Source organism: Rhamphochromis sp. 'chilingali', assembly GCF_963969265.1.
Source record: "Rhamphochromis sp. 'chilingali' genome assembly, chromosome: 13".
NCBI classification, from domain to species: Eukaryota; Metazoa; Chordata; class Actinopteri; order Cichliformes; family Cichlidae; genus Rhamphochromis; species Rhamphochromis sp. 'chilingali'.
The window spans coordinates 28,604,410-28,632,284 of NC_137940.1; the positions used below are offsets into that span (position 1 = coordinate 28,604,410).

Consider the following 27,875-nt stretch of genomic DNA (forward strand, 5'->3'; position numbering starts at 1 on the left):
CTCTTATCCTCCACGTCTGTGTGTGTGCCATCTGCTTAATATATCTCAGTTTAGTTTCCTCATGAGTTCCTTGGTTAGCATATTTGGTAATTCAGCAAAAAAGCTACATTTCAGTTTAGTTTTGCCTGTGAGTCTACATTTGGGTTCTCAACTCTGGCTGCTTCACACAGTTACATGACAGTTGTGTTTATATGACATTTTGTTTTTGATAGCATAGAATAGTCATTCTCAAAGCCAAATAACACAACACAAAGCATGACCTCAAAATATATGCAGTGATTATACTTGATACAGTATCTGTTGCATGTTTCAAAGAAGTGCGAAGGACACACCTTAAACCACTCATCACCTTAAACCCATCTGCAGCTTGTTTTTTCCTGTCTACTTTCCTGTTAGCAATCAGTTGTAGATAAGTGAATGGATGAACTCAAAAAGACATCACCACATGTAATTTTAAAAATATTAGTTGAAATTTGAAAAATTTTCTCTTCATTCTTTTATTTACTTTATTTAAAGGCCACTGTGCTGACATGAAGTGTTGCAGCAATCAAAAAACTGGAATCTCAGCACTTCAGATTTTTGACATATTTTCTGCAGTTCCGTGTTCTGAGATTCCATGTTAAGTTTTGCCATACAAGGAGTGATTTTCATTGTAAACAGTTACTACAGTTTGAAGGAAGTGAAACATGTCAACATACAAACCACATGCATGCCCGCAGCATCTTCCACAAAATCTCATTTTGATCTGTTATTTCTTTTGATTTTATCCTGCCCCATTTGCCTACAGTCACATACAGTCCTGTCAGTTATAACAGTTTTAGCTTTTAAACTATTAATTTTTTTTATCACATGTTTATTCAGTGAAAGAAACATATGAGTTAAATGACAAATTTAAAAAAAACTTTAAGAAATCAAAAGGTTTAATATACCTTTTATTATATTTCTAGCTAATGCTATACATAAAAAAATTACATTGAAATTTTGATTTATTTATTTATTTTTTTTACTTTAGTGTTGCATAATCAGGCTTCAGACAGGCTTTAGAAATGAACATTTTAATCATCTACATACATTTTTTGGATCAATTTCCATTCTGTTTTATTTATATTTCACCAAATCACAATTACAGTTGCTTCAATGTGCAATATATTGTACAGTAAAGACCCTACAAAAACCCTTACAGACAAAACCCCAACAAGTCTGTTTCAGTATGTACAAGTATAAAATGAAAATATCACAGTCACCTCCTGATTTCTTTTTTTGTAGTTTGATATTTTTTTTCCCCAATTTTTAGGAATCTTTAGTTCAGTGTCCAGTGTTGATTATTGAAGAGGTCAGCTCAGTCATCTTGTTGCTTAAAGTACAGGAGCACGTGAACCTGTAAAAATATAGAAAAGATACAGCAGAACAAACACTTTTTAACTTCCCCATCCAATTATGTTATTCAGTGAATGATGCAGTTGCTTATTGAGCATTGTTGATCATTAGACAGCATGTTACCTTGTTTACGATGGTTAATTTCTCTACACGCAAAACAGCATGACACTGCTATCAGGAGAAATGCCAGTACACAACAGGCTATGACCAGGTAAAGACACTTGTCTGCTGAGGGAAGATCACAGTGATAACAATTAGAAATTTATTTAAGTGTTCAACGTAAATGTCACTGTATTTGCAACATAGAAGATCCCAACATGAAACAAGTCAGTTTGTTATGAGGCTGAGGTATCAGATTACAGATATAAAAACATAATGAATCCTAGACATTTTTCTTAGCTACCATTATGCAGTTTGGATCATGGCTGAATACTTCATTAATTGATCTTGATACATGTATCAAGAACCCGAGGTTATGTTTCTTCCAAGATCTTTACTTCTTGACAGTTCCAGATTCACATTTGTTCTTATCTTTTATTCCTTTTCATTTGTTCTGTGAAACACTTAGTTAAGAAAAGTGTTATGTAGATAAAGTTTATTGCTCTGACTGTGATTATTTGCTAACTCCCACTAAACCACACCAGAGGTATAGTGTTAGACACTGAAGAAAAACCACACTGACAACTTCTGTTGAACCACCTGTTTCCTGTCATAAAACCACACCTACTACAACACATCCATTTCACAGCTTAATGTGCTCATATATGGAACGCCAGGACTGCCATAATGAATTAATTAAATACACCATTAAATAATTAATTAAATGTGTCAATAATTAATTAATTACATGTGTCATAACTATTTATTTAATTAATTAATTCCAATTTTAATTAATTATTGCCACATTTAATTAATTATTTAATGGTGTATTTAATTAATTCATTATGGCAGTCCTGGCGTTCCATACTCATATAGTGCAGCTAGTAATAATCAGTGACCAAGTGGAAAGTTTTAGTGTGCCTTTTAAGTTTAGGTGGTAGTTACTGAGAAATAAAAAGATAACTAAATTGTGGTATGAACAGCTGCCCTTGTGTGGCTAAAATAACTGAAAATACCAACAGATACAAAAATGTTGTATCAACAAATATTCTGTTCATTCTTCTCAAGAAATCGAAAACATTAAACAACATGATACATTTGCATGTCTCTGCATTTTCTCTGTTTCATCTTCTATCATTAGTTGCACAAGAGATGTGTACTGTGTTTAATAGTTCTACTCCCACATGCTTACATTTCTGATTAACTGTATAATAATATTAAAAATATAAAATCATGAGTAAGTTACCTTCGAAGTTCCAGAGTGCCTTGCCTTCAAAGTTTCCATTGCCTTTAACATCCAGGGTGAAATTAATGTTTTTCTCTTGGACTCCATTTGAATTAAAGACCTCAATGCTGTATTGACCTGAGTCACTCCTCCTCACGTTTGTGATCTTGATTGTCCCGTTGTTGATTATAAATGTTAGTCTGTTGTTAAATTCCTTGTCTGTTGTTGTTGTTTTTCCTTTCTTCATATTGAACACAGTTTTTGTCTCAGTGGGAAGCACCTTCGAACACTGCAGTTGACAGCCATTAGCATCAGTCATCACTTGGATATATACAGTTTCTTCAAGAAGAGGAGAGCATGGACATGTGCTCGTCCTGAGGTCACAAGTAGTCTCATCAACTGGAACCAGAGCTGGAAAAGATGCATTCAAAAGAACATGAGTGGAAATAATTCACACTACAAATGTAAATGTTTGGCATCTTGTGAGGATGATCTTACCATGAGTTCCCGCTGCCATTAGCACAAGAATAAGAAACTGCTCCATGCTTTTTATTCACCCACGCTGTGGTTTTAATGTTTTAAAATGAATCTAGAAAATTTTGGACACATCCGGGTGTAAATCTGCTGTGAACCTCAGCCCTAACTGACAGGAAACAGTAAACGGGAGATGATATAGGCAGGGTATTTTCACAGGGGCAGGAAATAAAGTGATTCACTTTCCTTGCCAACACAAAGAGAACTGAGACAGGCTGCTGTACTGAACTGATCTTAAGAAATATTTACCACATATGAACAAATATGTTCTCCTCTCTGTTGTAATTGCATGTGAAAACTTGAATCTAAACAACACTGGGAACTGCAGTCACACTTTCAGAACAGTCAGCCACACGTGGTACGTTGGTTACCACAGATAGTGTGAGAAAGAGCAAACCAAAACTAAAGTGACAAATTAAGTCACCGATAGTCCAGAAGCTTCTGTGAAGAGAACTTTATTGTTTAACAGTCTTTACAGGGTGTGCAGGAGAGATGTCTTTTTCTGTTTGTAGGTTTGCATAAGTTTGCTTTCCAAAAAGGAAGAGAAATGAAAGATATAGAACAAATAAAATGCAGACAACCTGGTTAAAAGCACCACACGAAAAGGATGCAAATCTTTGCCACAATATGAAACTGTGAGGCAATGTTCTCCAGAAAATATTAAAACACAGAATCCTCTTATCCAACAAAGGAGGCTGAATTCAATATGAAAAATCATGATTTTTTGACTCACAAGTATTTGGGTAAAGAAAACAAATTCAAATGATACAGAGTTTTATGTGAATAAGTTTGTAATAGCACAATAAACTTTAAAAAGTAAATATCAAATAGTCACTATGAACATAGTAACATTAAACATTGCAGCAGCTCTGCACAGGTGGAAGCAAGCTTTACAATTCTTCACTTACTCTTAATTAAGGTTAGTAAGCAAGAGGAGTGATGGAGAACAGAATAAGAAGAATAAAAATGATCATTAGAAAAGAAGAATGTACATTGCTTACTTACATTTTAATGGACGCACACAACAGGACAGGCTAAGGCAGTAACACACATATAATCACTCAACTGGAACTGAGAAAACCCATCTGTGTGAAAAAAAAAAAGAACCTACATCGGTAGTTCCTGTATTACAGTAGAGATGGAAGCTACCACTCTTATAGGGGTGCAGTAAACCTGTGCGAATAGTACGGGGCTTTTAAACACACTGAAGCTACTTTGACTTTTGTTTTGCATGCTTCCTCCTACCCTGCTCTAAAAATAGAAGAAACAGCTATGTCTGTACATGCATGTCCACCAGCATATATGTGCCCGGCTGGGCATCTCATCACTTTTTATTCTGGCACAATGAGGCAAACAAGCCTGTTTTTTAAAACATATTGCTATGTTGCTTTGTACTGGTTTTTGCTAAAGTCCTTGCAATCGTTCAAGCTCATCGTGAATAGCTGTGACAAATGAAGAAGGAAGCCCTCTTCTAATATTCAGTGGAACAGGTAGCTGCTATAAAAAGTACAGAACAGCACAAAAAGAATCTGATGTGTACAGAAACAAAGAATATTCTTCCGGTAGAAAATATGTAAATACAATAATCCAGAGGCTAATTTAATGAAGGAAATAATGTCTACAATTAATGTCACATTGCCACAGAGGTAGTCATCATTTACATTAATCAAAGCTAGAAAGCTTCTGATGATTCCACCTTGTCATTCTTGTCAAGTACACAGATTTTGAGTTTGTAAAACAACCCTTACCTGTGCAACAGTAAACACACTAGCACCTGTAAAATGGAATTCGCTCATGTGTTTTTGAAGCTTATAATGTTCACTTTTGCAAAACAAACACTTGTAATTGAGATACAAACAAATTAATAATGAAAACATCACCAATCGGTTATTCTTACAGAAATCGAACATGCACCTGCAGCTACAGCTCGATCTTGCAGAAACCTGGCCCATGAGTGAGAACACATCTTCAGATGTTCTCTCAACTAAAGTAGCACCTCTTCATTAAACCAGTGATTTTCTTTTGGTTGTGTTCTCCTATACTATGTTAGACATGATCCGAGTTTTTAGTTTCCCGAAAAATGACCTGCTTTTGGATAGCTTTAGCTTCTTCTTCCAATCCATGCTTTTTTTCTGGAAAAAACTGCCCCAGTTGTCCTCCTCCTCATCTCCTACCCAAGGGACCCAGGCACCTCCATTCAGATAGGGGTCAGCCCGCGGATCCTCTGATGGGTACCTCACAGGCACTGCAGTGCGATTGTAGTACACCAGTCTGGCAAGCAGCTGCTTCACAACATCCGGTCTCTGCTCAGAAAGGTCATAACGTTCATAGGGGTCCCCGGAGATGTTAAAAAGCCACACTGTTTTTCGAGGACGTGTGTGACGCTCCTGCTTCCACCAGCTACTGGGGAAACCTGGAAGTATTTGTGGTGGAATCCAGTCTCCATAACCAGGGTCTCCTGTCAGAAGTTTCCAATCTCCAGCTCGTATGGAGGCCTGAATGGCTGTATTCCAAATGCCATATCCTTTCTGCAGGGAGCCAGTGTGTGCATGGTTATACAGAGGGTCGATGTTGTGCAGGATTTCCAGCCTAGGTGATTCTTTTCCTTCACTGATGGCCTCCCACACATTATACCCATCAACCCCCTCAGTGAGGGACTCATCACCACCTGCTAATCCCACTAATGTGGGATACCAATCAGTAATGTGCACCAGTGATTTGCTCACCCTCCTCTTTTTCCTTAACAGAGGGCTGTGGACGAATCCCAGACCCCGGATGCCACCTTCCCAGTAGGTTCCTTTACGTCCTCTAAGAGGCCAGTTACTTCCACCAGACAAGGGCTGACCTCCATTGTCTGTAGAGAAAATGATGACACTGTTCTGATAGTATCCATACTTGCGGAGAGCGTATGTTATATTACGAACCGCTTCATCTACAGCTGACACCATAGCAGCATACTTCCTGCGTGCCACATTTTCCAGCCCAAGGTAGGGGTAGATGTACTCATCTGGATATTGTAAGGGTGTGTGAACAGCTTGGAAGGAGAGGAAGATGAACAGCGGTTGGGATTGAGGATCATGGGTTGCCAGGATCTTGCGTACTCTCCTTGTGTACAGATGCGTGGAGTATTTTCCACTCTGACCCCAGGCAACTGACTCCCCCTCATGGAGATCAAAGCCACACAGCCCAGAGCCATCACAGCCATCATAGGTGTAGTAGTTAACACTCCCCGTTAAGGATCCAAAGTATGTGTCAAAGCCACGGCGAGTGGGTAAGCACTCCTTCTTATAGAACCCCAAGTGCCACTTCCCTACCATGTGGGTGGAGTAGCCGAGTTCCTGTAGCCTCTGAGGGAGCGTGACCTGGTCAAAAGGCAGGCAGTTAGGCTGGCGAGGTCGGATGATGGAGTGCTGAAGACCAGTGTGGATTTGGTACCTGCAGAATTTAAGATTAAGAAAATATTTAAAAGGAAAAATATATTGTTTGCATTTAGGGATAAGATTCGTTTTTGAGGTTGCATATCTTTTGGGCGCAATAATAAAGGAGGGAAATCTGATATCAAGACAGCCTTAATCCATATCATCCAATCACATCCAACAGGTTAAACAGAAATGTGAATAAGAGGGGTTGTAAAGAGGTTTAGAAAAATAGAACAGGGAGAAGGAGACTGCCCTGTTTTTCTCAAACAGGTTATGGTGATTGGCATGAAGATACACTCCAGATTTGTGTCTGTTTATATTTGTATGCCAGTCAAAACACAGACAGAAGGCTGTGTAATAGCAAGCACATCTTTTACATCCTTTTTCTTTAATTGGAAATATATAGTCGGAAATCACATGTTTGGACCTGATTGATAGCTTTGAAACATAAAAGCTGTACACTTTCTAGATTTGCCATTATCTCTAGAAGAGTGGTCTTGGTTCCACTGTCCCCATGCATTCAAATACAAGCTCACAAAACAGGAAGCTGCTTTAAAATCCAGTAGTTTAATTCATCAGGCAGCAGTTACATCTATGTTAAACATCAGTATGGTCTAATTCTAGGAATACAAAGCATTTATTTTAAATAAGGAGCAGTCCAGTCACAGGACACTTTACCTGCCAGTGATGAATTGACTTCTGGATGGGGTGCAGATGGGCTGGATGTAATAATTCTCCAGCTTCACGCCATCCGCAGCCAGTTTATCCAGCACCGGTGTCCTGATGTCTGAGCTATGATAGCCAATGTCATTGAACCCCTGGTCATCTGTCATAATGAAAATAATATGAGGGGGTTGAGGGACAGGAAATCTGCCAATAAAAGGTTTTTCTGGATCGTTTTCCACCTGGTTAGGGCTCATCAGATCCCAGGTCAGGTACCCGAGGCTCAGCAGGCTCATCATGGAGAAACCGGTGAGAGCTGTCGTTGCCATGGTTCCTGTGACGCTTTAAGCTTGCTTGTATTTAGTAAGCTGGCGCTAAATAACAATGCAGTGAGACTCAGGGTTAAAAAAAAAATCCCCTCATAAGGTGTTGCAAGTAACCCCTTGTACACTTGAATGGCAGTTAAGCAACCTAAAACTAAGAAAAGCTACACCTCCAGCCTCGCTGAATCTCCAAACACTTTCTGCCACCTTTGAAAGCATTCCACTTTTCCAAGTGTTCCTGTTAACCCCGCCCAGTTGCCTTGCTGCCTCACTGAAATAATATCAGCCCCTACTGACCCCACTGCCAAAGAAAATACAGTATTTCTACTACATCCAGGTGTTAATGGAGAGTTTACATCTCACATTAGTGATACTTCTGCTGAATTTGGACATTGTGCTGCATTATTCTAGATATTAATGTAGCTTTGTTGGTCTTTGACTGTAAAAAATAGCTTTAAAAACATACTTAGTACTCAAAATAATTGCATCATAGACTCTCCTCTTCATTTGTGCTCCATCATGATCATCATTTCAATATGCCACCCTATAAACTTCAGAAAACCTTAGAAAGCAAGAGCAATATCTCCCCATCTGACCTGGTTAAAACACAGTTGACAGAGGGTCTACAGAAAAAAAAACACCATGTGTGGGGGAGATTTGAGTCTCAGGGTGGCTGTGGGGCCCTACAGACACAGGTCTCCACTCTACTCTGTACTGCACTCACAAACACTCTTATTTTTCCTGCTGTTTCTGCGCACTGCAGACCCTACGAGAGAGACAGAACAGACTTCTCTGACTCTGATAACATCTCCAGCTGGGCGTCATGGAAGCACTTTACAAATCATCCAGTGGGTCAACAGAAAGCAGCAGGACTGCACAGCCTCACCCACAGCTCCTGGAGGTATTTCTCCACAATATCTGCACTGTAGATCACCATCATGATACAGGTTCACTTTGACTGGGAACAGTGGAATAGCTGTAGAGAACAGCTAAAAATCAGACTATAAAAAGTAGAAAATAATTAATCTAACATACATTGGGTATTTGCCTGTCACTGTGAATCACAAGTGTTTTTGAGCTCTGGTGCTGTTGAAGCTAGGATCAGGCTTCATTTCATAGCAGAGCTAAAAGCACAAAGTGATTGACGCTGTTCCCTTCAGGGCCGTCTCCTTGCGAAACACTGCACAGTTTCCACTGAACATTGCACTCCTTCTTGAGGTCCTTCATTGGCAAAAATGGCAACAATGCAATTCTGGGAAACAGGGCGATTTTACAGGGAATCAAATTTGAAAAATAAGGCTGGTGGTTAATATTTCTTTTGCTTTAAATCTTGAATATAATGAATACTTCATGGTCACCAACGTCAAATGTGGCTAGCAGACAAAAATAAACTGATATACTGAAGCGAGGAGTTGGTCAACATAGTGAGATGTAAAACATCACACCTTGCAAGTGTTGATATTGAGGTTTGTGGGCATGGAGGTCGTGGGGTGCAAAAGGAAGAATGACCCCGCCCCCCAAAAGAGTATAAAGCTGAGGTTGATGGGCATGTTTGTCTTGAAGCAGGAAAGGCATCTTTAGAGCGGAGCTTTAGACTTTATGACAGAACAAACAGAGAAAGAGGGAGGAAAAGGGACCTGAAGTTTTATACGATCATGTTTATTCTCGTGCTGTTCTAGAGGGAATACATTACATATCATGATTGTGATATTACTGCTTTTCCTCAAAAGTATGCAAAAAATTAGAGGAAAGAGAGTTTCCTGGTCTTTGGGCAGCCACACTTATGAGATGTGACTCATCTGTTTTCTGCCGCTCAGAGCTGTAACTGCGGCAGCTCGCCAGGCTGACAACAACTCTGCTCACATCCAAGACCACAATGCAAACAACACGTATACGAACACTCACGTCTATCACATCCACAAATATTAACAGAGCCACGTCCCCAGAGACCCGACAGACTCTGAAGTCTAAAAAGACTGTGATAGGCCAATACCACAGATATATTCTTGCTCGCCTTCCACATTTGCTCTTTCTTTTGTGGATTGTCATATTGCCAAAATAATTTCACCACGAACGCAAGGCTAAGCCACAAAATGGTTTGATGACAGTATTTACAGAATGAGTAACCTTACAATGCACCAGTAATAGAATATCACGGACCCTGAATAAACATCGTGCTCGGTTTCTGGAGGTTATTTTTAAAGTTGTTTGTTTGTTTTAACTTACGTTAGGCTCGTGTTTTTAAAAAATGTAAATAAAAATGGAATTTCTTAATATCCTCGTAAACCGCAGCTGTCTATTTCCAGTAAGCGGTCATTTCAGGCATGTTAAAAAAGGTCACTCTGCTTTAAGAAACCACTCATTCTGAGTTGTTGCTGTGGGAGTTAAATTTCACATTCTCAGACACTTATTTCACTATTTTAGTTATTGATTAACCAATTAAACTTGTTATGTGGTAACAACCTTTAAATCTGCTACATGGGAATTTCTCAGACTGAGATTTAATTGTGTTCACTGGCTGTTCATTACCCTCCTAATTTGCCAATTTCTTCCAGAGGATGTGAGCAAAGTGCTGTGAAGTAGGCTATCATAAATTTAACAACACTTCATTTTCCTACCCCGTAATTAACAGTGGAGCCATAAAACAGAATCCAGTTTCTTTAAGGATTTCTTAGCTTGAGCTGGAGAAAACCATTCATAAAGTTATAAATAGCAATGGTAGCTTTTGCTGGTACAGGTAGTTTTCAGCTCCTGTCTTGCTTCTGTGGTTTTTGCCTCTCTGTCACGTAAAGAGTAAATCAATAGCAGACCCACCCTAAAAGATTTGGATTTAGTAACACAAAATTATACTTTCACAGCATTTTCTCATCTTTACATCCCTGTCCAAACCGGTTCCAAGCAGGATTTTAAGGCCTTGAGAAATCCGACAATGAGTTTAAAGGGAAGTAGAGACGGCTGTGCCGGTCGGCAGCAGATGTTGGCTTTGGCTAAAGAAAGTGGTGCTGTTACTGAATACGGCTTCTCTGCTTCACTAGGAACACTACCCCCTTTCTAATCAACGCAGCCCTGCCGGTAAACCTCCACATTACCCCCACCTCTCACCCCAATTTTCTAATCTGAGTAAGACTGGATGGAACTGTTCTTTTTCCTCCTGTGTGCCAACTCTGAGGCAAAACTTGTACTTCAGCATGCTCAGCTTGTCATCTCTCCACTTTATACAATAGAAGCCTTGTTTCAGAATTTACTAAAAATGGCTTTTTCATCTTTTATCAATCTTTCAGCTACAGGTCATTTATTTGGGAGCAAAGTAAAGGCCAAAGACGCTTCCTCTCTCAGGTGAGTTTCATAAACAGTCCTCGACAACAACCAGGACCTACATACAGTTATATTAGCTATTCAAATGCAGAGAGAAGTAACTGAATAAGAGCACTGTAGATAAGAAAGTAGGGAGGTTAGTATGGTTAATTTGCGTAGGTTTTGACTCAGTTTACAAGTTACACAGAAGAAAAGAACTGTATTTACCAAAAAACAGGAACAGCGTTTAGATTCTGCTAACAGCATTATTATTGCCTCAGTTTCTCTTTGTGAACTTGTGTGGTTGCCTTTTACAGTGCAGTAGTTACCATGTCACAAGATCTGTCCCAGAATCAAGTGTTTAAGACTGATAACTTTAATTTCTAACTCAAATAAAGAGTAAACATTTCTTAGATTTCCTCTGTCTGGTGGGGTTTTAAAGTCCACATATCAGCCCTCAGCAGGTGGAAATCAGAGGAAGGGCTCAAACACATGGCCTTGGCCGTCGCTGAAGGTGTGTTTGATTTGGCTCATGTGGAGCTCCGGCAGCACCTGGTTGGCAAGGCTAGGCATAGCAGTTCATTAGGACCCTCCTGCAAAGCCCCTTGGATATACATCATAAGGGACTCGTTGAAGAATCCCTAAGGAGAGGGTGTTAAAAAAAAGTATAGCTCAGTTATGCTATTTTTTATTCTTTTATATATTTATTAATCACATGTGTGTAAGTGTTTCCACTTAACCAGTTTTACTGTTGTGCCAGTGTGGCAGCGATGACAGGTTGTGGCACCCAGACCTTGCCGTCTATAGCGGGTAATTAAATGGAGAGTGAGCACAGATGTGAGCTGTTAAATGTGTCCAGCGTAATTTATTTCCTGTGAAACAGGCTGCCATTTACAAGTGTAGCCTGTACAAATACTGCAGTCATTTTACAGAAACGTGCCATCAAAGCCGAGGGGAGCGTACTACTTCTTTTTCCTTGTGTTCAAGGATGTCTTTTGGTCCTCCCTCAAGCAGTAACTTTAGCTAAAATCCATTTTCTTACACTCGTCAATACCCAGTTTAATATATTGGAATGTTTGTTTGGAGTAAACATGAGCAAATTAAATATTACATTTTCTTTGCTCACTTTTAAATATTACAAATTAAAATTGTTTTTCTTCCACAAAACTTTGGTGGTCTGTCCCATCCCATCAACACTCTAAGAATGGGAGCTGAGTCAGCCTCATAACCTGCACGTTGTCCAAACCAAATGTGTGTGTGTGTGTGTGTGTGTGTGTGTGTGTGTGTGTGTGTGTGTGTGTGTGTGTGTGTGTGTGTGTGTGTGTGTGTGTGTGTGTGTGTGTGTGTGAGAGAGTGTGAGAGTGAGAGAGAAGAGTATGAGGGGTAGCAAGCTTGTGGAAGATGGTGAAATCAAGCTCAGTGAGACCCACTGAGTGCTGACGTTGAGCTTGGACTACACACTGCTTTCCTTTTCTGGTTTTCCCTGATGAATGAGTCTCTTTCAGCTGCCTTGCTCTTACTGACCCCCTGCTTACCCAATACTCTCCTTTAGTTTGACCTAAGATCTCACCGCCAGCTTTCTCAGATCTTTTCACTGGCAGCATGTACCCATGCCCAATCACCATTAATGTCCTCCCACACCAAAGCAAAAAGTTAGACTTATATCCAAATACACCTGATAGAGTTGACTGACCTTTCTGGCAGTTTCTGGGATATTTCTGACTTGTTCACTTGCTTGAATAGCTTGTGGATTGTCTGGCTATGTGGATGGATAATGGGTTTGTTTTTTTCGAACATGTGATTAAAAAAGAGAACTGAGTCAAGAAACCTAGAGCCACAAGAGCGAGCTAACAGAGACATAAAGGGTAGGTGTATTTTAAGACTTACAGTTATGTTTCCTGAATATGAGCAGGCAGTTTATGTTGGCTCTCACAGTTCATTTCTTGCCTTTTAACATATATGCCGAGGTGGATTTTGGTCTCTACAAATGTCCCGCTTTTACATATTTGTAAGGTTTGAGAACATCTCAACAGAGGGACAGGGTCTGTTACAATAGAGACACACATATACAGTCACTTCATGGGTACATCTGTTCAACTGCTTATAAACACAAATATCTAAATATAAGCCAATCACATGTGATCAACTCAAGATGAAGATGAAGATGCAGAAGTGCATCTCTGAACGCACAGCCAGTTAAACCCTAAAGCAGATGGGCTACAGCAGCAGAAGACCGCAGCAGGTGCAACTCCTGTTAATTATGACCAGGAAATTGAAATGTTGCTTCACATATGCTAACTGAACAATCCCAATTATTTTATTGCAACATTCAGATAGTAGATAGCTGAATTTGGCAAAATTTAGTAACGATGTGTGCATTGTTGCTGTCCCTTCATACCCAAAGTGTACCCATTTCGTGATGGCTACTTCCAGCAGGATAACACACTATGCCGCAAAGCTCAAATAATATGAAAGGGGTTTCTTGAACATCACAGTGAGTTCACTGTAGTGAAATGGCCTCCAGTCACCAGATCTCAATCCAATAAAGCACCCTTATGGGGTGTGGTGGAACAGGAGTGTCACACTGTGGATATCCAACCAAAATAATCTGTAGCAACTGTGGGATGATATCATGTCGATATGGCCCAAATTCTCAGAAAAATGTTTCTAGCATCTTGATAAATCTATGCCTGTTCTGCAGGAAAAAGGAAGTGGTGGGTGAATGTAACAGACAAAAGAGATCAAGCTTATCACACTATGCAGAACGCAAACGATCTTTTACACTGAAGACAAAGACTTATTACACAGCATGTTTTATCTGCTTCTACATGCAACATGCAGACAGTTGCACAGCGGAAGGAGCAATTGAAAGCAACCAGTTGTACACTTGGTGCTTTTAAGTAGTAGCTATAAAAAGACATTGCCCACTAGAAGCATGCCATGCCACAAAGCTGTCATATTGTTTGTTTGCTTTATATTAAAAGTGTTTATAGTAGCTGAACTGTAATGATAGAAGGGCAGATCAGATGTCTGCATTTTACCGGTAGAATCAGAGTAAATTTCCAGAACATCATTTATAAAATATGATTCGTCCACATCATGAAAATCATCCCCTCTTTGGGTAAAACTGATCCTAAACTGGCCCGAATATAAGATAGTTAAAGGCAGATAGCAAAACACAAATATAAAAAGAAAATGATTTGGTTTAAATGGTTCAATGCTAATGTCAGTTTTCATTATAACATGGCTTTAAAATGCGGTGAAAAGACAGCTGAAAAAACCTCTGACACACATATGACTAACAGACTATATAAACTACTTTCCGTTATTAGCCCCTTATCGAAATGCATTGTGTACACAGGTTAAGTTTTCATTTGAATGCGTGATATTTTTGCGCGGACCGCTGACAGCGTTGCTACGCCCCGCTTACTACATCTCCCATAGTGCATTGCAGCGGTAGGAAATAATCACATCCTTGGGTCAGAGTTCAAAATGGTAACATGCGGGTTTCAGAAGCTGCAACTCTGAGCATCATGAGGATACTTTTAATATGAAAATACCACTTGCGTTAGCTTAGCCTTAGTTTGATTAATCCTTTTTTCGTTTCTCGAATATGTCCGTGAACGCATCAAAGCACGAGCTGATCCAGCTGATCTACCGCCACTTGAAGGAGCATGGTTATCGCTCAGCTGCAGATGAGCTACAGAGGCACAGCCCACAGGTCAACATTGTTCACCACACACACACACATATCAACTGCAACTGTTACAATGTTTCAAATGCTGCTCCTGTGCTGTGCAATAAACCCCCTCTACTCACACCTCATGAAATTCCACAAAAAAACATTTTCTGAAGTGTGGACGGGGAAGAACGTTTGCTCAATTAAATCTCCCCATTTTTCGTAACAACTAGACTGCTACGTGTTTCTATTTTTCTGCATAAACATAGTTGTGTGTGTATATATAACTTTAAAGATCGTAAGATCCAAGAAATGTATCCTCCCCTTGCTGTGAGCTAAAACGAGCTCAATGTTAGGACTTATATACCACTTAAAAAAAAGTGGTGTGTGAGTGGGCCAACTTCTTGTTGCGTTCAATACTTGCCTAGACTAAGAACGTAACACTTGAAAGGCTTTCACCTTGTATAGACCTCTGTAAGAGGGACTGTGGCTGGAGGAAAGACAGAAAAAGTCAGATTAGTTTTAAAGGTAATCAAGTCCTTGACATAAAAAATACCATCAGTTAGACTCTACTCACCAAGAGCTTCCACCCAAAGTGGCTCAAATAGGATGTAGCATATGGCCAATTTAAATGAGTGGGGAGAGTGTGCGGCCAGGAAAAGCTGTTTGTGGTAAAGTCTAAGAAAAAAGCCCAGAGATTTGTATAAGTGCAGTCATTGCAAATGTAATACAGACCAAGAAGGCTTGTTGATTTTTCTTCCCCAAATGAGAACCATTTGGTCCCTCCACAGGTTTTTGAATTTGTAAATATTCCACAAAATGTAGTAGACTTTGTCCTTTTCTGTAAACGTGTTTATTATTCTAGTTTATTCATTTGTAATGAACTCAAGTCCTTCCTAACCACCTTCTTGGGGTCTGCTTTCATTCAAATTTGACACATAACCATAACAATGGCATGTTTTTATGTCTTTATATGCTGACATCTCCTTCAGACTACTGTACCATGTCCAAGAAATACTCCCACTGTATATTTCAAACTTCTTAATAAGTTGTAACATTTAATTTTGATTTTCTACAGGGGGAGACCAAAATATCAGTATCACTACTCGACATCTACACATCATGGTTGAAGTAAGGATGATTTCTTAGTGCTTTTCAGAAGCAACGCCCACTGGGTTAGATGTCTCATTTTGTAATAGCTTGGATACTAACTATTTTTTTTATTCCTGACAGTAACCCAAAAAATTCAGCAGATCAAGGAAGGACTCCAACTAAAGGTTCATATTTTTCTTTTTCTTTGTTAAATACAAATTAAATTAGAAAGCTGAAGTTGGATCTGAGATACTACATTTGTTTATTTGTGTATATGTGTGTCCTGATCCAGCTGTTCATGCTTACAAAATTCTTAAGCAAGATTTGGAACTTCTGTACATTAGTTTGCTTTGAGTATTTTCATCTTACACCTGTACCCAAACATTCACACTCCTAACAACCTCCAATCAGATTCAAGATGAGGGTGACAGCTTAGTGAAAAAACTGACATATCAGAGAATGCAGCTCGGTTTGTAGCAGTAAACTCTTTGAGGCCAGAGGTTGGCGTATTTGAATGCATTTTAACACATTTGCACTTTTTATGTTTAGCAAAGTCTACAACATCAAAAAAGAAAAAGGACACAACTGCAAAAAAGGTGAATTTTTATTTTGTTTTAATTTCTTTTCGTGGCAGTTCTTGGACTATACCAACCACGCTAATCCTTCTTTTTCTTTTTTTCCCAGTCTGTTCCAGCAAACAAGAAAAAAACTGAGGGAAAAGCTGCAAAAAAAGTCACAGGGGAGAAGAAATCAAAGAGCCGAACATCAGACAAAGTTGTGACTGCCGGTGCAGATGATTCAGACTCTGACAGCAGTCTGGATGTGGAGAAGTGGAAGAAACTGCTCCAACAGATGACAGGTGAGTCACTGAATGCATTATTCATGGGCGAGCGTGTCAAGGATGAGGTGATGAAAAGAATCCTAGAAAAATGAAGAGGGGGTTATGAGTGGACAATAAAGTGACCAAAGCCAGGCTAGAAATATTTGACTTGCCCAAAACACCTCACTTAAGGAGCAACCAGGGCACATCCAGTTCAGATACCTCAAACATTTCACATCAAATGAACCATATCTAAAAAAAGAATCCCATCTGCCCCTCTCAGAAGGAGCGGTTATTTGCACAGTAACTTTAGGATAGTTTTCCCTTAATGTAATGAAATTATTTTCAGTTGCAGGCTGTCAGCGCACACGTGGGTGAGTTTTATCTTTTTTCCAACAAGTTTGATCTGTTAGAGATCCAATCAGATGAAATTAGGCTTGTTAGAAGAGGGGTCCTTAACGTGGTCTGAGCTAACATAACCTGTTTCAGGAAAAGACTGTATTTTATATTTCAAATAAGATTTTATTGAAATGAGAATCATGCAAAGATACTCTAATGCAGGTTCTGAATTAAAGTGTAAAGCTGGAAATAAGCAAAATATGTCTCATTTGAGCTAACGTCAAAGCGCGCTATTGAGAGACTGAGATGTAGCATTCAGGCGAGGTGTTCATGGTGGAAGGAGTCTAAACTCAGGTGGAATAAACTGTGGAGGGTGTGGAAAATGTACAAAGTGATGGAAGATGAAGGGAAAGCTTGGTCCCTCCACTTAATGAGAGAAAGACAACCACCAGACAGTGCAGCACCACCCATGAACAACCTCACCATGGAAAAGAGTGATTTCATCCAAACAGAGCTGTGTACAGTTACTGTTTGCTCGCTGTTTATGTTTTCTTTTAGGCATTTGTTCCACCATGCACAGTTTGATGTTTTTACTGGGTTTTCTCTGTCCACAGATGCCGACATAGTCAAGATGAATGCCATCAATGCCCTGGACTCCTCTGCTCCTCAACCCCCGAAAAAGAGAGTCAGGAAACCCCGGGCTAAGGCTCCGGCGAAACCTGGAACCCCAGTTAAACCGAGTAACGGGACAGTGAAACACAATGACGAAGGTGGCGAGAAACATGTGACTGAAAAAAAAGCAAAGACGAGCTCGACCGAGAAGAATGTGACAAAAAATGTGACTTCTGTCACCTCAAGCACTCCGAGCCAAAAGCAAAACCTCTCATCTCCAGCGGACAAACAAATAAAAAAGGACAGGGAAACTGCAACTCCCAGTGAACAAACAACTGATGACAGAACATCTGAGCCCAAGAAGAAGAAGAAAAAGAAGGAGAAAATTGCAGACAAGGAGGAAAAGAATGAGACGGGTGAAGATGGAAAAGAGGAATGTGGCGAAGAGACGAGAAAGACCAAAGACACGAAGCAGGAGGAGGCTAAAAAAACTCCGAAGGTGAATAAAAAAGCAAAAGAAACCAAAGATGATGCTGAAAGAAATGAGACAGTCACGACTGAGACAAACACAAGAGGGAACGCTGATGAGAAAACCCTTTCAGAGTCAACGGTACAAGAAAAGAAACAAAAGAAGAAGAAGAAAGAGAAGGCTGGTAGTGAGGGAAGTTTGGCACAGACTGGAAATTCTGAGCAGGTATCTGAGGAAGTGAAAAATAACAAAGAGAGCAAACAGGAAGAAAACAACCAAACCTCAGAGCACATAGCAGAAGAAAAGAAAGCCAAGAAGAAAAAAAAGAAGAAAACAGAAAGTGAGGAAAATTCATTGACATTTGCAAGTGAAAGCATTTCAAAGCAAAAAGCTGAAGACATAGAAAATAATACAGAGCAAAAAACTGAAGAAATTGAGACTTTAGAGCAGACGTCTACAGAAAAGAAGGCAAAGAAGAGGAAAAGGGACCTTCTTAATGGTGAGGAAAATCCAGAACAAGTACTGCAGGAAAAGAAATCAAAGAAGAAGAAAAAAGAAAAAGCTGATGAAGAAAGAGAGCAGGTAGTTGAGGATATAATAGATAATAAGGTAGAGGAAACAACAGAGCAGGTCAAGAGTGTCAAGAAGAAAAAGAAAAATAATCCCGCCAACACAGAGCCGCTGCCTCCACCTGACGTAGAGGCAACGAGTTCTCAAACGGAGAAGAAGAGAAGTGAGTAAACAACCCACATATAGCTTAAAAACATGTAATTTGATGGTTTTGTAAAATTGCTTTGCATTTGTCCTCAGAAAAAAGCAAATTGAAATCAGCCGACATCCCAGAAATACCTGTAGATTCAATCCAAGACGCCATGGCAACAGAAACCGCCTCAAGCGACTCCCACAAAAAGGTATCACGCTACTTAGAAAACAAATCTCGACGCTACTTAGAAAACAAATGTGTCCAGTCTCAACGTTGGCGGATCCTAACCCTCATGTCCGTCTCTCCACAGAAGAAGAAGAAATCATCAAAGAATCATCAAGATGTGTGACTCGTCATCCCGCAGACCCAGAGGACGAGGGTCACATCACGTCCTCCGATTTCCGATCATGTACACTGATCATATATCAGTAGTTAGAATATGACTTAAAACTTTAAAGATCCGTCGTTTATATTTTTGCTACATTTTTATCTTTTTATGGGTTTTGGGTTTGTGTTTTTTTACTTAAGTGTTTCTACGGTAGCTGCCATTTTCACGGCACGCGCATTTCGTGGATGTTTTGGGGAACTGATGATCACCTGTTGAAATATTTCTGCCTCATAGTGAAATTCAGATGGGGTTTAATTGAGTAACGTCTGTTTTTATAAACATGGATTCTGTTTTGCTCTCAGGAATTTCCCTCGTGATAATCCTGAGCTAGGTTCTCTAAACCACCTTTCATATTTTTATGCAGATTTAAGTTGTAAAATGAAGTGAAACTGTGTGATTCTGATTAAGAGGTTTACTCCTGTCCTATAGCTGTCTTTTGGTATTTCGTTAAAAAAAATTACACACTTTTTTTTAACCAGATGTATATTTATTCAAATTGACATGTCAGCTGTTCTATTGTGGGAAAGGAGGGGAAATTCTATGTGTGTGATGAGCATTATTTTTTAAAGTTTTAAATGTTTGATATAAATTTTCTTATATAGATTGTATATTATGCTTTTAATACAAATTAAACACCATAGTTTTTTTTGTTTTTATCAACTGTACCCGTCCCAAGTCTTACATCTGGTAAATCCTGTTCTTTGGGCACACAAACGCTGAACTTCTTACAAATTAAGGGAAAATGCTTGACTTGATGAGCTCTGGAGATTGTGCTGTGCTGTAGGGGACACTCTATATGTTTGTACGTGTCAGGGATCTCGGTGAGACAAATTAAGATTATTAAGAGAGACGAGGCCTAAAACTGCCTTTCCGCTGAATCGTGTAACGTGAGGGTGTCAAGTCTTTTTTAAGGAAACCGAGAAAACGACTGTTCCACTCCAATCCGGAGGGTGACGCTAATGCAGCGAAAAGACGTTTGTTTTACCACTGTTAAAGAAGAAAGAAGAAGACTGCCCCACTACCATAGCTACACACTAACCATACGATGAGTAACTGTCAGTGAAGTTTTACAGTTGCAGTTGTTACTGGCCGCCAAATGTGGAGGTTGAACAAAGTTCGTCACAAAGCCGGACAACAAGGCGGCAGCTTGGAGGAGCTCAGGCTGAAGAGGCGAGAGAACGAGAGAGGTGTGTCTGCTAAATACCGAGGCTCAGTTTCCCAAACATACTGTAGGCTAACCCTGGTCTTTAACTAAAACCCTGTTTATTCAGTAATGAGCTCATTTTTCCTTTGGCTCTGTGACTATGTTTAGTTTCCATAGAAACTAGCTGGAACTGTAGCTTCAACGTAACCATTATTTTATTAATAATAAACTATTAGGTACACGTTGCTAGAGCCAAGTTGAACCCCCTTGTGTTTTCAGAATTGTCTTAATTCATCATGGCACAGATTCAATAAAGTGCTGGTATTGTTCTATTAGTACTGGTATTGGTATTGTAGCCTCAGCTGTCTATTGCTGTAGGCCATCTACTTCGTGTTGGCGTTCATAGATGCTCTTTTGCATACCTTTGTTGTCATGGGCGGTTATTTGAGATATTGTTGCCTTCCCATCAGCTCAAACGAGTCGGCCACTCTCCTCTGACATCTGGCTTCACTAAGGCATTTTTCCTCTTTCTCAGACCGTTCTCTGTGAAAATTGGCTGTTGAAAATTCCAGCACGTCATCCGTTTATGGAATACACAGGCCAGCCAATTTGGCACAAACAGCCATTCCACATTCAGAGGCATTTAAATCACTATTCTTCCCCATTTTGATGCTCAGTTTAAACTTCAGCAGGCCATCTTGACCCTGTCTACATGTCTAAACCAACTCAGTTGTTGCTATGTGATTATCTGATTAGATACTTGTATTTACCAAGCAGTTGAACAAATGTGCATAATAAAGTGTGAAATAGGTTTATGTAATGTGCACATGTAATTTTTTTTAAAAACTGTATTACAAAGATACAGCTCTTTTTTATGACACCCGTGAGGAACTGTTAGTTAGCTGTTACATCTTCATCTCCAGGCATTTTTACAACACATAAACAGCAAAAACAGTTCCTGTGCAGATATAGGTTTTCGTTTCTACTCGAAATTCAGTGTTTTTTTTTAAATTGAGATGTTCCCATGTACAGGTCTTAATATAAAATAGAGCAGTGTTGGTGACATACACTGGCGTAAAATGAGTCAAAACCTAAATGGATATGTTAGCATCATCTTAACTTCAGCTTCTTTATTTCCCCACAGGCATGGCCTCCCCATGGTGGCTTTATCTCAAAAGGACGCATGTTTTGCACAGCATATGTACACTAAACACAAGTATGATCACGTATGATCCCTGAAGGTTAAAGAGTTGTGACATGCCTCTCCCTGAATGCTTTAGCACTGAGACAGGCACGCAGAGACAGGCAGCTGGTGAGCAAGCGACTACTGCTAAATGAAGATGAGGAGCAGCCGGACGTTAGCATGGACACAGCCCCAGGAGGACATGTAAGTATCAGATATTGTGTTGGATCAGGGGTGTCAAGCACAAGAATTTCCCAGGTGCCAGAATTCTCCAATCTGGCCCACTTGAAGGCTGGAAGATGTAAAGGAGGGAATCAACTTATAGGCTATGTTTTCAGAAGTTTTACATCTTTTACTGCTGATAAAGACCTCCTACGTAGCCATTCACGCTAAACTAAAGGAATTATCTAATAGATAAATAATTAAATGACAGAAAAGTTAATGTTTTTTGACATCTTTTGAAATTTTGGTGGGAAAAAAAGAATATTTTCTGTGAATTAACAAAAACTTTGTTTTATAAGTACAGGACAGTCTGGAAAAAGAGCTACTGGAACCTTTCTGTAATTTTATTTTGCTGAAAAATTGAGACATATTGTTGAAATGTTTCTTCTTTGTCTCATTGTAAGGTTTCTCAGGGATTTAAAGTGTAGCTAAATATATTAACACTGACAGAATGGGGTGTTTTTACTACTCGAGCCAAACTGGGCCGTATTTGACCCACAACGTAAACTGATTTTGACATGCCTGTCTTAGATTTTTTTTTTTGGTAGGTTCAGTAAAATGAAAGATCTGAACTCAGCCTGCCAGTCTCATATTTCCTCAGGACATTGTTAGTCTGCTCCACAAACTTCAACACAGCGGGACAGAGAAGGAGGCACACCTGAAGGCCTTGAGTAAAGTTCTGCGCGACCCAGCTGCACAGCTCACCTTTATCAAGTATGGTAGTGGCTTCTGTTGCCATATTGGAAGAGACTAAATTACGCTGTCACTTTTAAGTCACTTCCTCATCTTTGTGTGTGAAACTGTGTTTTCTTTCAGGCACGAGAACAGTATGCATCTGCTGGTCGGCCTCCTCACTGGCTCTAATGCTCAGTGCCGCCTGCAGGCCGTTCGGTGTCTTCACGAGCTCTCTCACTCTTCCCACACTAATGTGGCTCCAGCCTGTCTGCCTGCTACCCCTTACCTGCTCACTTACCTGTCTGGCCCAAGCACTAAGTTTACAGTAAGTCACCATGCAGTGCAGGCAGTTTGTGATATAGTATGACCTACAATGCAGAAGACTTTTGACTTCCTTATTGTGCGGAACATTATATGTACACAGGAGCTGTGTCTCTACACACTTGGTAACATGTGTCCAGACAGCGATGTGGTAAGAGAGAAGCTCCTGGCTCAGGGAATCATTCCCGCTCTGGCCAGCTGTATAGAGGTAAACTACGAAGGCTCACTGTCTACACTAATATCCTTACTGTACTGGCAATTCGTAGAATTGTTGCAGTTGAATCCAAATCTACTCAAACATCCAATTCATAGAGAGACAGGAGTGTGACTGCTGCACGTCTTTGTAACATGTTACTGTGTATTTGTCCAGAACCAACGGCACACACTTGCAGTAGTGGAAGCTGCAGCGTTCACCCTCTCTCAGCTTCTCCAGGCCAGAGACGCACCTGAGAAGATAATCCCGTAAATATATCAATAATGCACTTCTTCACGTCTTCAGCCTCTGCATTCCTCATCTCGCAGAAAATGTCAGAGTAATGTTTTGTTCACATTTAACCTTGTTGTGTTTTTTTGTCTTCCTCTGTGTCTGTAGGATAGTCCTGAAGTCTACCTTGCCTTCACACCTGTTATCCGTCCTTACCCCCGACCCACAGTTCGGCCTGGCTCCTGCCATAGAGTGTGCATGGTGTCTCCATTACCTCATATGCAGGTGAGAAGTTTAGGAAAGTGTCCAAAACCTTTTTTGTTTTTTTGCTGATTTGCTATTGTAGCTAATTACTGAATCTGTTTTGTGCCTTTTATTAGCACAGATGATAACAAAGAGCTGCTGGCTCAGGGTGCCCTGTCACAGTGCAGCTCCTTGTTAGTGTCACTAGGTGGTGCTGTCACCGAGGGAAACAAAGAAGATGGGATTGAGCTGGTATGGAAGTGAATGATCAAATCCAATATTTACTTTCAAAACTTGTTAAGACTTTTTTTTTTACTTTTAAGCAAACAAATTTGATAATTATCATTGAATTAATAATGTAGATTAGTTCATTTCATGCTGAGCTACCTCCAAAGATAGTAAAATGACTTAACTATTATTAAAAGTCAGTTGAAGAATCTAGGAACTGAAACAAAACAGCAACATCGCATATTTGCCTAAGCTTCAGAACAAAGTAAAAATAACAACTAGAGATGGCACGATACCACTTTTTTATGTCCGATACCGATATCATAAATTTGGATATCTGCCGATACCGATATGAATCCGATATAGTGTTTTTTAATCAACAAAACTGTTTTTAAATATCTTGCTGCATTTTGTATAAGTTCATACTCAAGTTTAAAACAACAACTACACTAAAGCTATTCTGTTATACCTGCATGCAAAAAAAATATTTCATAGTTCAGCAATACTGATCAATCTAATAAACTTAAACCTACACCATCCTCCCTATTCTGGTATTTTAAAGAGTACTTAGCATAAATATTAAGCAACCTAACTAATAGGGTTCCAACTCCCAGCAACAACAAAAATAAATAAATAAAAAATAGGGAACCACCCCTCACGCTCCACCTCATGATGCTTAATCGACGTAATCAACCTTAATTTGATGAAGTGTGAAAAAAATGCACAGAAATCAATTATTTTTCAAGAAATATTAAATAGATTCAACATCTTTCTTCAACAAAATTGCAGACTGCACAGATGGTACCTTCCCAAAGGAAAAAGTACTATAGCTTACTAGGGTATATATATTAGACTTAATAGTTACTATTAAGTCTAGAAGTAATAGACTAAATGAATAGAAGTAATTGACTTCTATTCATTTTGCATCAAATTTAAACTTTGGGTGTCAGATAATTATTTATTAAAAGCTAGACATTTTAAATGAGAATAAGAAAGAAAAGTATGTCTTTGTGCCCCCTTTTCCCTGTTAATGCCCTATCGGCCCCCCTGTCTAAACTTTGCTAGATCCGCCCCTGCACAGTTACCAGCCGTCAGCTGCGTAGAAAAAGATCCTGGTGTAGAAAGTAATATTAAATACATTCTAACAACAGCTGATCAAGCTTAAACGTGCTGCTGTTGTTTATCCACTGGTTTCCTCTTTCTGGTGCAAACTGGGCCAAAAGCAAACTAGAGACACGGACTCGCGACAGAAAAGCCGATCAGCTGATCATTAAGCAGTTTCATGATTGAAGTAGCAGCAAGAAGAGGCAGTCGCTCCATATATCGCTTGTTAAGCTTAACGCAGGAATGCTTTACAAACATTCAGAGATGGACTTACACACTTGCTTTACTTCTCTCGGGATAACTTTGTCGGAGATGAAATGCCGGGTTGCTAGCGAAGCTCCAAATGCTATCCAGACCACCGACAGGTCCCGCATGCCACAGCCGCTCTATCACGTGATGCATACTGCTCCGACGTGCTAACGTTCTGAGGTGAGTTACGGCGTGTTGCAAGTTTTGTGAGGTGCTTTCGTGATATTTAATGGATCGGATTACATTTTTTATTTTTCTCCGATATCCAATCCAGTAATTTAGGTCAGTATCGGACCGATACCGATACGTAATATCGGATCGGTCCATCTCTAATAACAACTTTAGTTTTTAATCTGACTTGGATCACAGAAGCTTTTAATGTGTCTTCTTCAGCTCATCTGGCCTCTGTTGAGGTGTGTGGGAAACATCTTGTCCTCCTGCCCGGAGGAAGACCTGAATGCTCAACTGACTGATGCTCATCTGCCAGCTTCTCTGTGTGCACTTGTTCAAGCCTACCTGCACACCCTGCCAGCCTTGGCCAGAGAGACCGTCTGGGTCCTTAACAACCTCACAGGTACGGCTCTCTTGTTTTAGTCGTCTCTGAATGGGACTGCAGCCATACAGAAGTACACCTCATCATTACTAATAGAACCGTTTTGCAATATATTTTTCCTGCTTTGCTGCAGTTCAGTATAGATTTCTGCAAGAAAACATTGCATTTTTTTTTTGGTGTAACTATTCAATCTATTCAAATACTGAATAAAATGCTTGTGGCTGCCTTGTGCATTCTCTGTGCACATCTGAGATTTGATGCATCATAATTATCAGGGTTTTCTGTAGTGTGTGTAACGTGCCCCATTGTGTTTTCTACCTCTCTCCATCCCAGCTCACTCCACCGAATTCTGCTCCGCCCTCTTGACTCTAAACTTGGTCCCAGGATTGATCCAACTTCTCCCATTTTCTCAAGGCATTAATACTATGGTTAGTACCGTAATTGTCGGGCTATAAGCCGCTACTTTTTGCACAAGCTTTGAACCCTGCGGCTTTTAGTCAGGTGCGGCTTTTCTATGGATTGTCCGTGATTTTTGTCATATCGTAAGACTATTTGTTTTGTTTGTTCCGCTGTTGTACGGCACTACGTTGCCTGGCGGAAGGGCATGCGATCAGACACACAGTATCGGGGTTCAAGAGTGGTATGTTGGTCACGTGTCCATCCGCCAGGCAACATAGTGCCGTACAAGTAGCGTGAAAAACCAACTTCAAATGAACGCTACGCGTTCAGCGGGAGTCGTGGATGACGAGCGGCGATAAACTTGCGAAAAGCAAGTTATGCTCAACTCCACCGGTGGAATCTGACAGCGTGAAAAAGTGTGAAAACATCCATGATCACCAACGGATTTCGAAGGGCTGGACTGCTGCATGATGGAGAGGAGGACACCGCCACGGCCCTTCAGAGGGTGTTCGACTCTAACACTGACAACGAGGATTTCTTTGGTTTTGTAAGTGACAACGAAGGAACGAAGCTGAGAGTGGATGACGAAGCCATCCTGAGCCTGTTCGTATCCGACACTGGAGGAGAGGACTTTGGTGGTTTTAGTGTGCAGGAAGAAGAGAAAGATGGTGACTTTTCTTCTTGTTAAAGCCGTGTCACTGCACCTGAGCCTAAAAGGTAGTCCGAATCTATTTTTCTGGTGTGCTGTAGGTTATTGTTATGTACTACATTTGTTACTCATTTATGAAGCACAGTACATGTTTCGTACTTGTAATTACCGCTACTTGTACATATACCTAAAAAGTTATGCAAATATGTACCCATAACTTGTTTTTCAAAATATTAATAAAAGGGGTGTGTCTCCAAACAGCCATCTCTTTCCTGACAATTCGCTTTGTGCATATTCTCTTACATATGATAAGTCAACATTGAAACACCTGCGGCTTTTGGTCAGGTGCGGCTAATGTATGTACAAAACAGGATTTTCCCCTGATTTTAGCTTGTGCGGCTAATATTCAGGTGCGCTTTGTAGTCCAGGAAATACGGTACTATGATTGATATAAGTGCTTCTTGTAATATTAAGTCATTGTGGCATATAATAAGAAATCTTGTGGTTTTCTCTTGCATCCTTTTGGATGAAAAAAGTGTTTTTTGATTTTGTGTTTTTGTTGTTTTTTGTTTTTCTTGCTTGTTACACTCAGATTCTCAGGATTCTGGCTAATATTGCCCACAAGAAAAAGGTGTTCTGTGTGCAGCTCATGCAGCTTGGTTTACTGTCTGCACTCTGTGCCACGCTTAAAATGGCTGATCAGGAAATGGTGATTCAGAGCCTGGACATCCTGTTCATGATGACTGTCAGCAGTCCAGTGGTAAGTGTGGTAATTAGTGAAACTAAACTCTGTAATGATTGCTAAGCTGTGGCATGATGTGGTATTCTTCTTCTTCAGGTGGCAGAGGAGTTTGTCAGGCAAGATGGGCTTTCACTGTTGGAGGTCCTTCAGTACAATGGTGCAGCAGAGATGAGACAAAGGTCGACGTACCTCCTGGAGAAGCACTTGTTGTCCTACCAACAGCATATAACAGTAATTGTTATGCAGCCTTATTGTCTCTGTTGAATTTTTTTTGTAGTTTTTAGTTAAAAATGTCTGATGGGAGCTGCTGTCTTGCAGGTGGACAATATGCCGGATCCTTGAATCAACAACAAGACTTGTTGTGTTAGGAGGGCCCAGCTGAGGATAACAACATGTTTACATTTTGATATGATAGATATCAAACTTGTTTGTGCATTTGAAGTAATTAGTGATAAAACTGCTGTCTTGTATGTTTTTACTCATGGAATTTTAATCTATGCAAATATTAAATATTTTTATAATACTTGTACTGGTGAAGTACTTTTGCATAAAACTGTATTTATATTCAGATATGGCTTGACATATTTCGAGATGTTAAGATACTGAAGGTGGAACATATAACATTAGAAACATAATGTGTCTTTATCAACAAGACCTTGTCATCATGCCTGTGTAACGATTAAATAATTATGACATAATAAAA

General features: G+C 39.8%; 3 protein-coding genes across 7 annotated transcripts; 2 read left to right on the forward strand and 1 right to left on the reverse strand.

The window, feature by feature from the left end:
* Nucleotides 1-1,066: 1,066 nt before the first annotated feature.
* On the reverse strand, nt 1,067-7,659 carry LOC308409113 (arylsulfatase I-like). Of its 4 annotated transcripts, none has more exons than XR_013973945.1 (6): nt 7,333-7,659; nt 4,241-6,670; nt 3,200-3,290; nt 2,723-3,112; nt 1,501-1,605; nt 1,067-1,378 (listed from the first exon to the last, which is right to left on the reverse strand). XR_013973945.1 is itself a non-coding variant. In XM_080901653.1 (2 exons), the coding sequence occupies exons 1-2, from the start codon at nt 7,644-7,646 to the stop codon at nt 5,272-5,274; spliced, it is 1,713 nt and encodes a 570-aa protein (XP_080757779.1). In that variant the 5' UTR covers nt 7,647-7,659; the 3' UTR covers nt 3,366-5,271. The 4 variants fall into 4 exon arrangements, 1 of the variants encoding a protein (XP_080757779.1); XR_013973946.1 differs by having other exon boundaries at nt 1,501-1,602; nt 3,200-3,344; XR_013973947.1 differs by having other exon boundaries at nt 3,200-3,344.
* Nucleotides 7,660-14,400: 6,741 nt separating this feature from the next.
* LOC308409112 (uncharacterized protein) lies at nt 14,401-19,603 on the forward strand. Its single transcript, XM_080901652.1, has 8 exons — nt 14,401-14,655; nt 15,692-15,744; nt 15,847-15,890; nt 16,255-16,301; nt 16,390-16,564; nt 17,479-18,678; nt 18,756-18,856; nt 18,959-19,603. The coding sequence occupies exons 1-8, from the start codon at nt 14,548-14,550 to the stop codon at nt 18,995-18,997; spliced, it is 1,767 nt and encodes a 588-aa protein (XP_080757778.1). The 5' UTR covers nt 14,401-14,547; the 3' UTR covers nt 18,998-19,603.
* Nucleotides 19,604-20,041: 438 nt separating this feature from the next.
* Nucleotides 20,042-27,863, forward strand: tmco6 (transmembrane and coiled-coil domains 6). Of its 2 annotated transcripts, XM_080901657.1 has the most exons (13): nt 20,044-20,223; nt 21,461-21,567; nt 22,187-22,299; nt 22,402-22,585; nt 22,685-22,789; nt 22,952-23,043; nt 23,174-23,290; nt 23,386-23,500; nt 25,223-25,403; nt 25,716-25,810; nt 27,023-27,190; nt 27,269-27,403; nt 27,491-27,863. In XM_080901657.1, exons 1-13 carry the CDS (start codon nt 20,133-20,135, stop codon nt 27,512-27,514), a joined length of 1,527 nt encoding a protein of 508 aa, XP_080757783.1. In that variant the 5' UTR covers nt 20,044-20,132; the 3' UTR covers nt 27,515-27,863. The 2 variants fall into 2 exon arrangements, 1 of the variants encoding a protein (XP_080757783.1); XR_013973948.1 differs by lacking the exons at nt 27,269-27,403; nt 27,491-27,863 and having other exon boundaries at nt 20,042-20,223; nt 25,716-26,498; nt 27,023-27,161.
* Nucleotides 27,864-27,875: the final 12 nt, after the last annotated feature.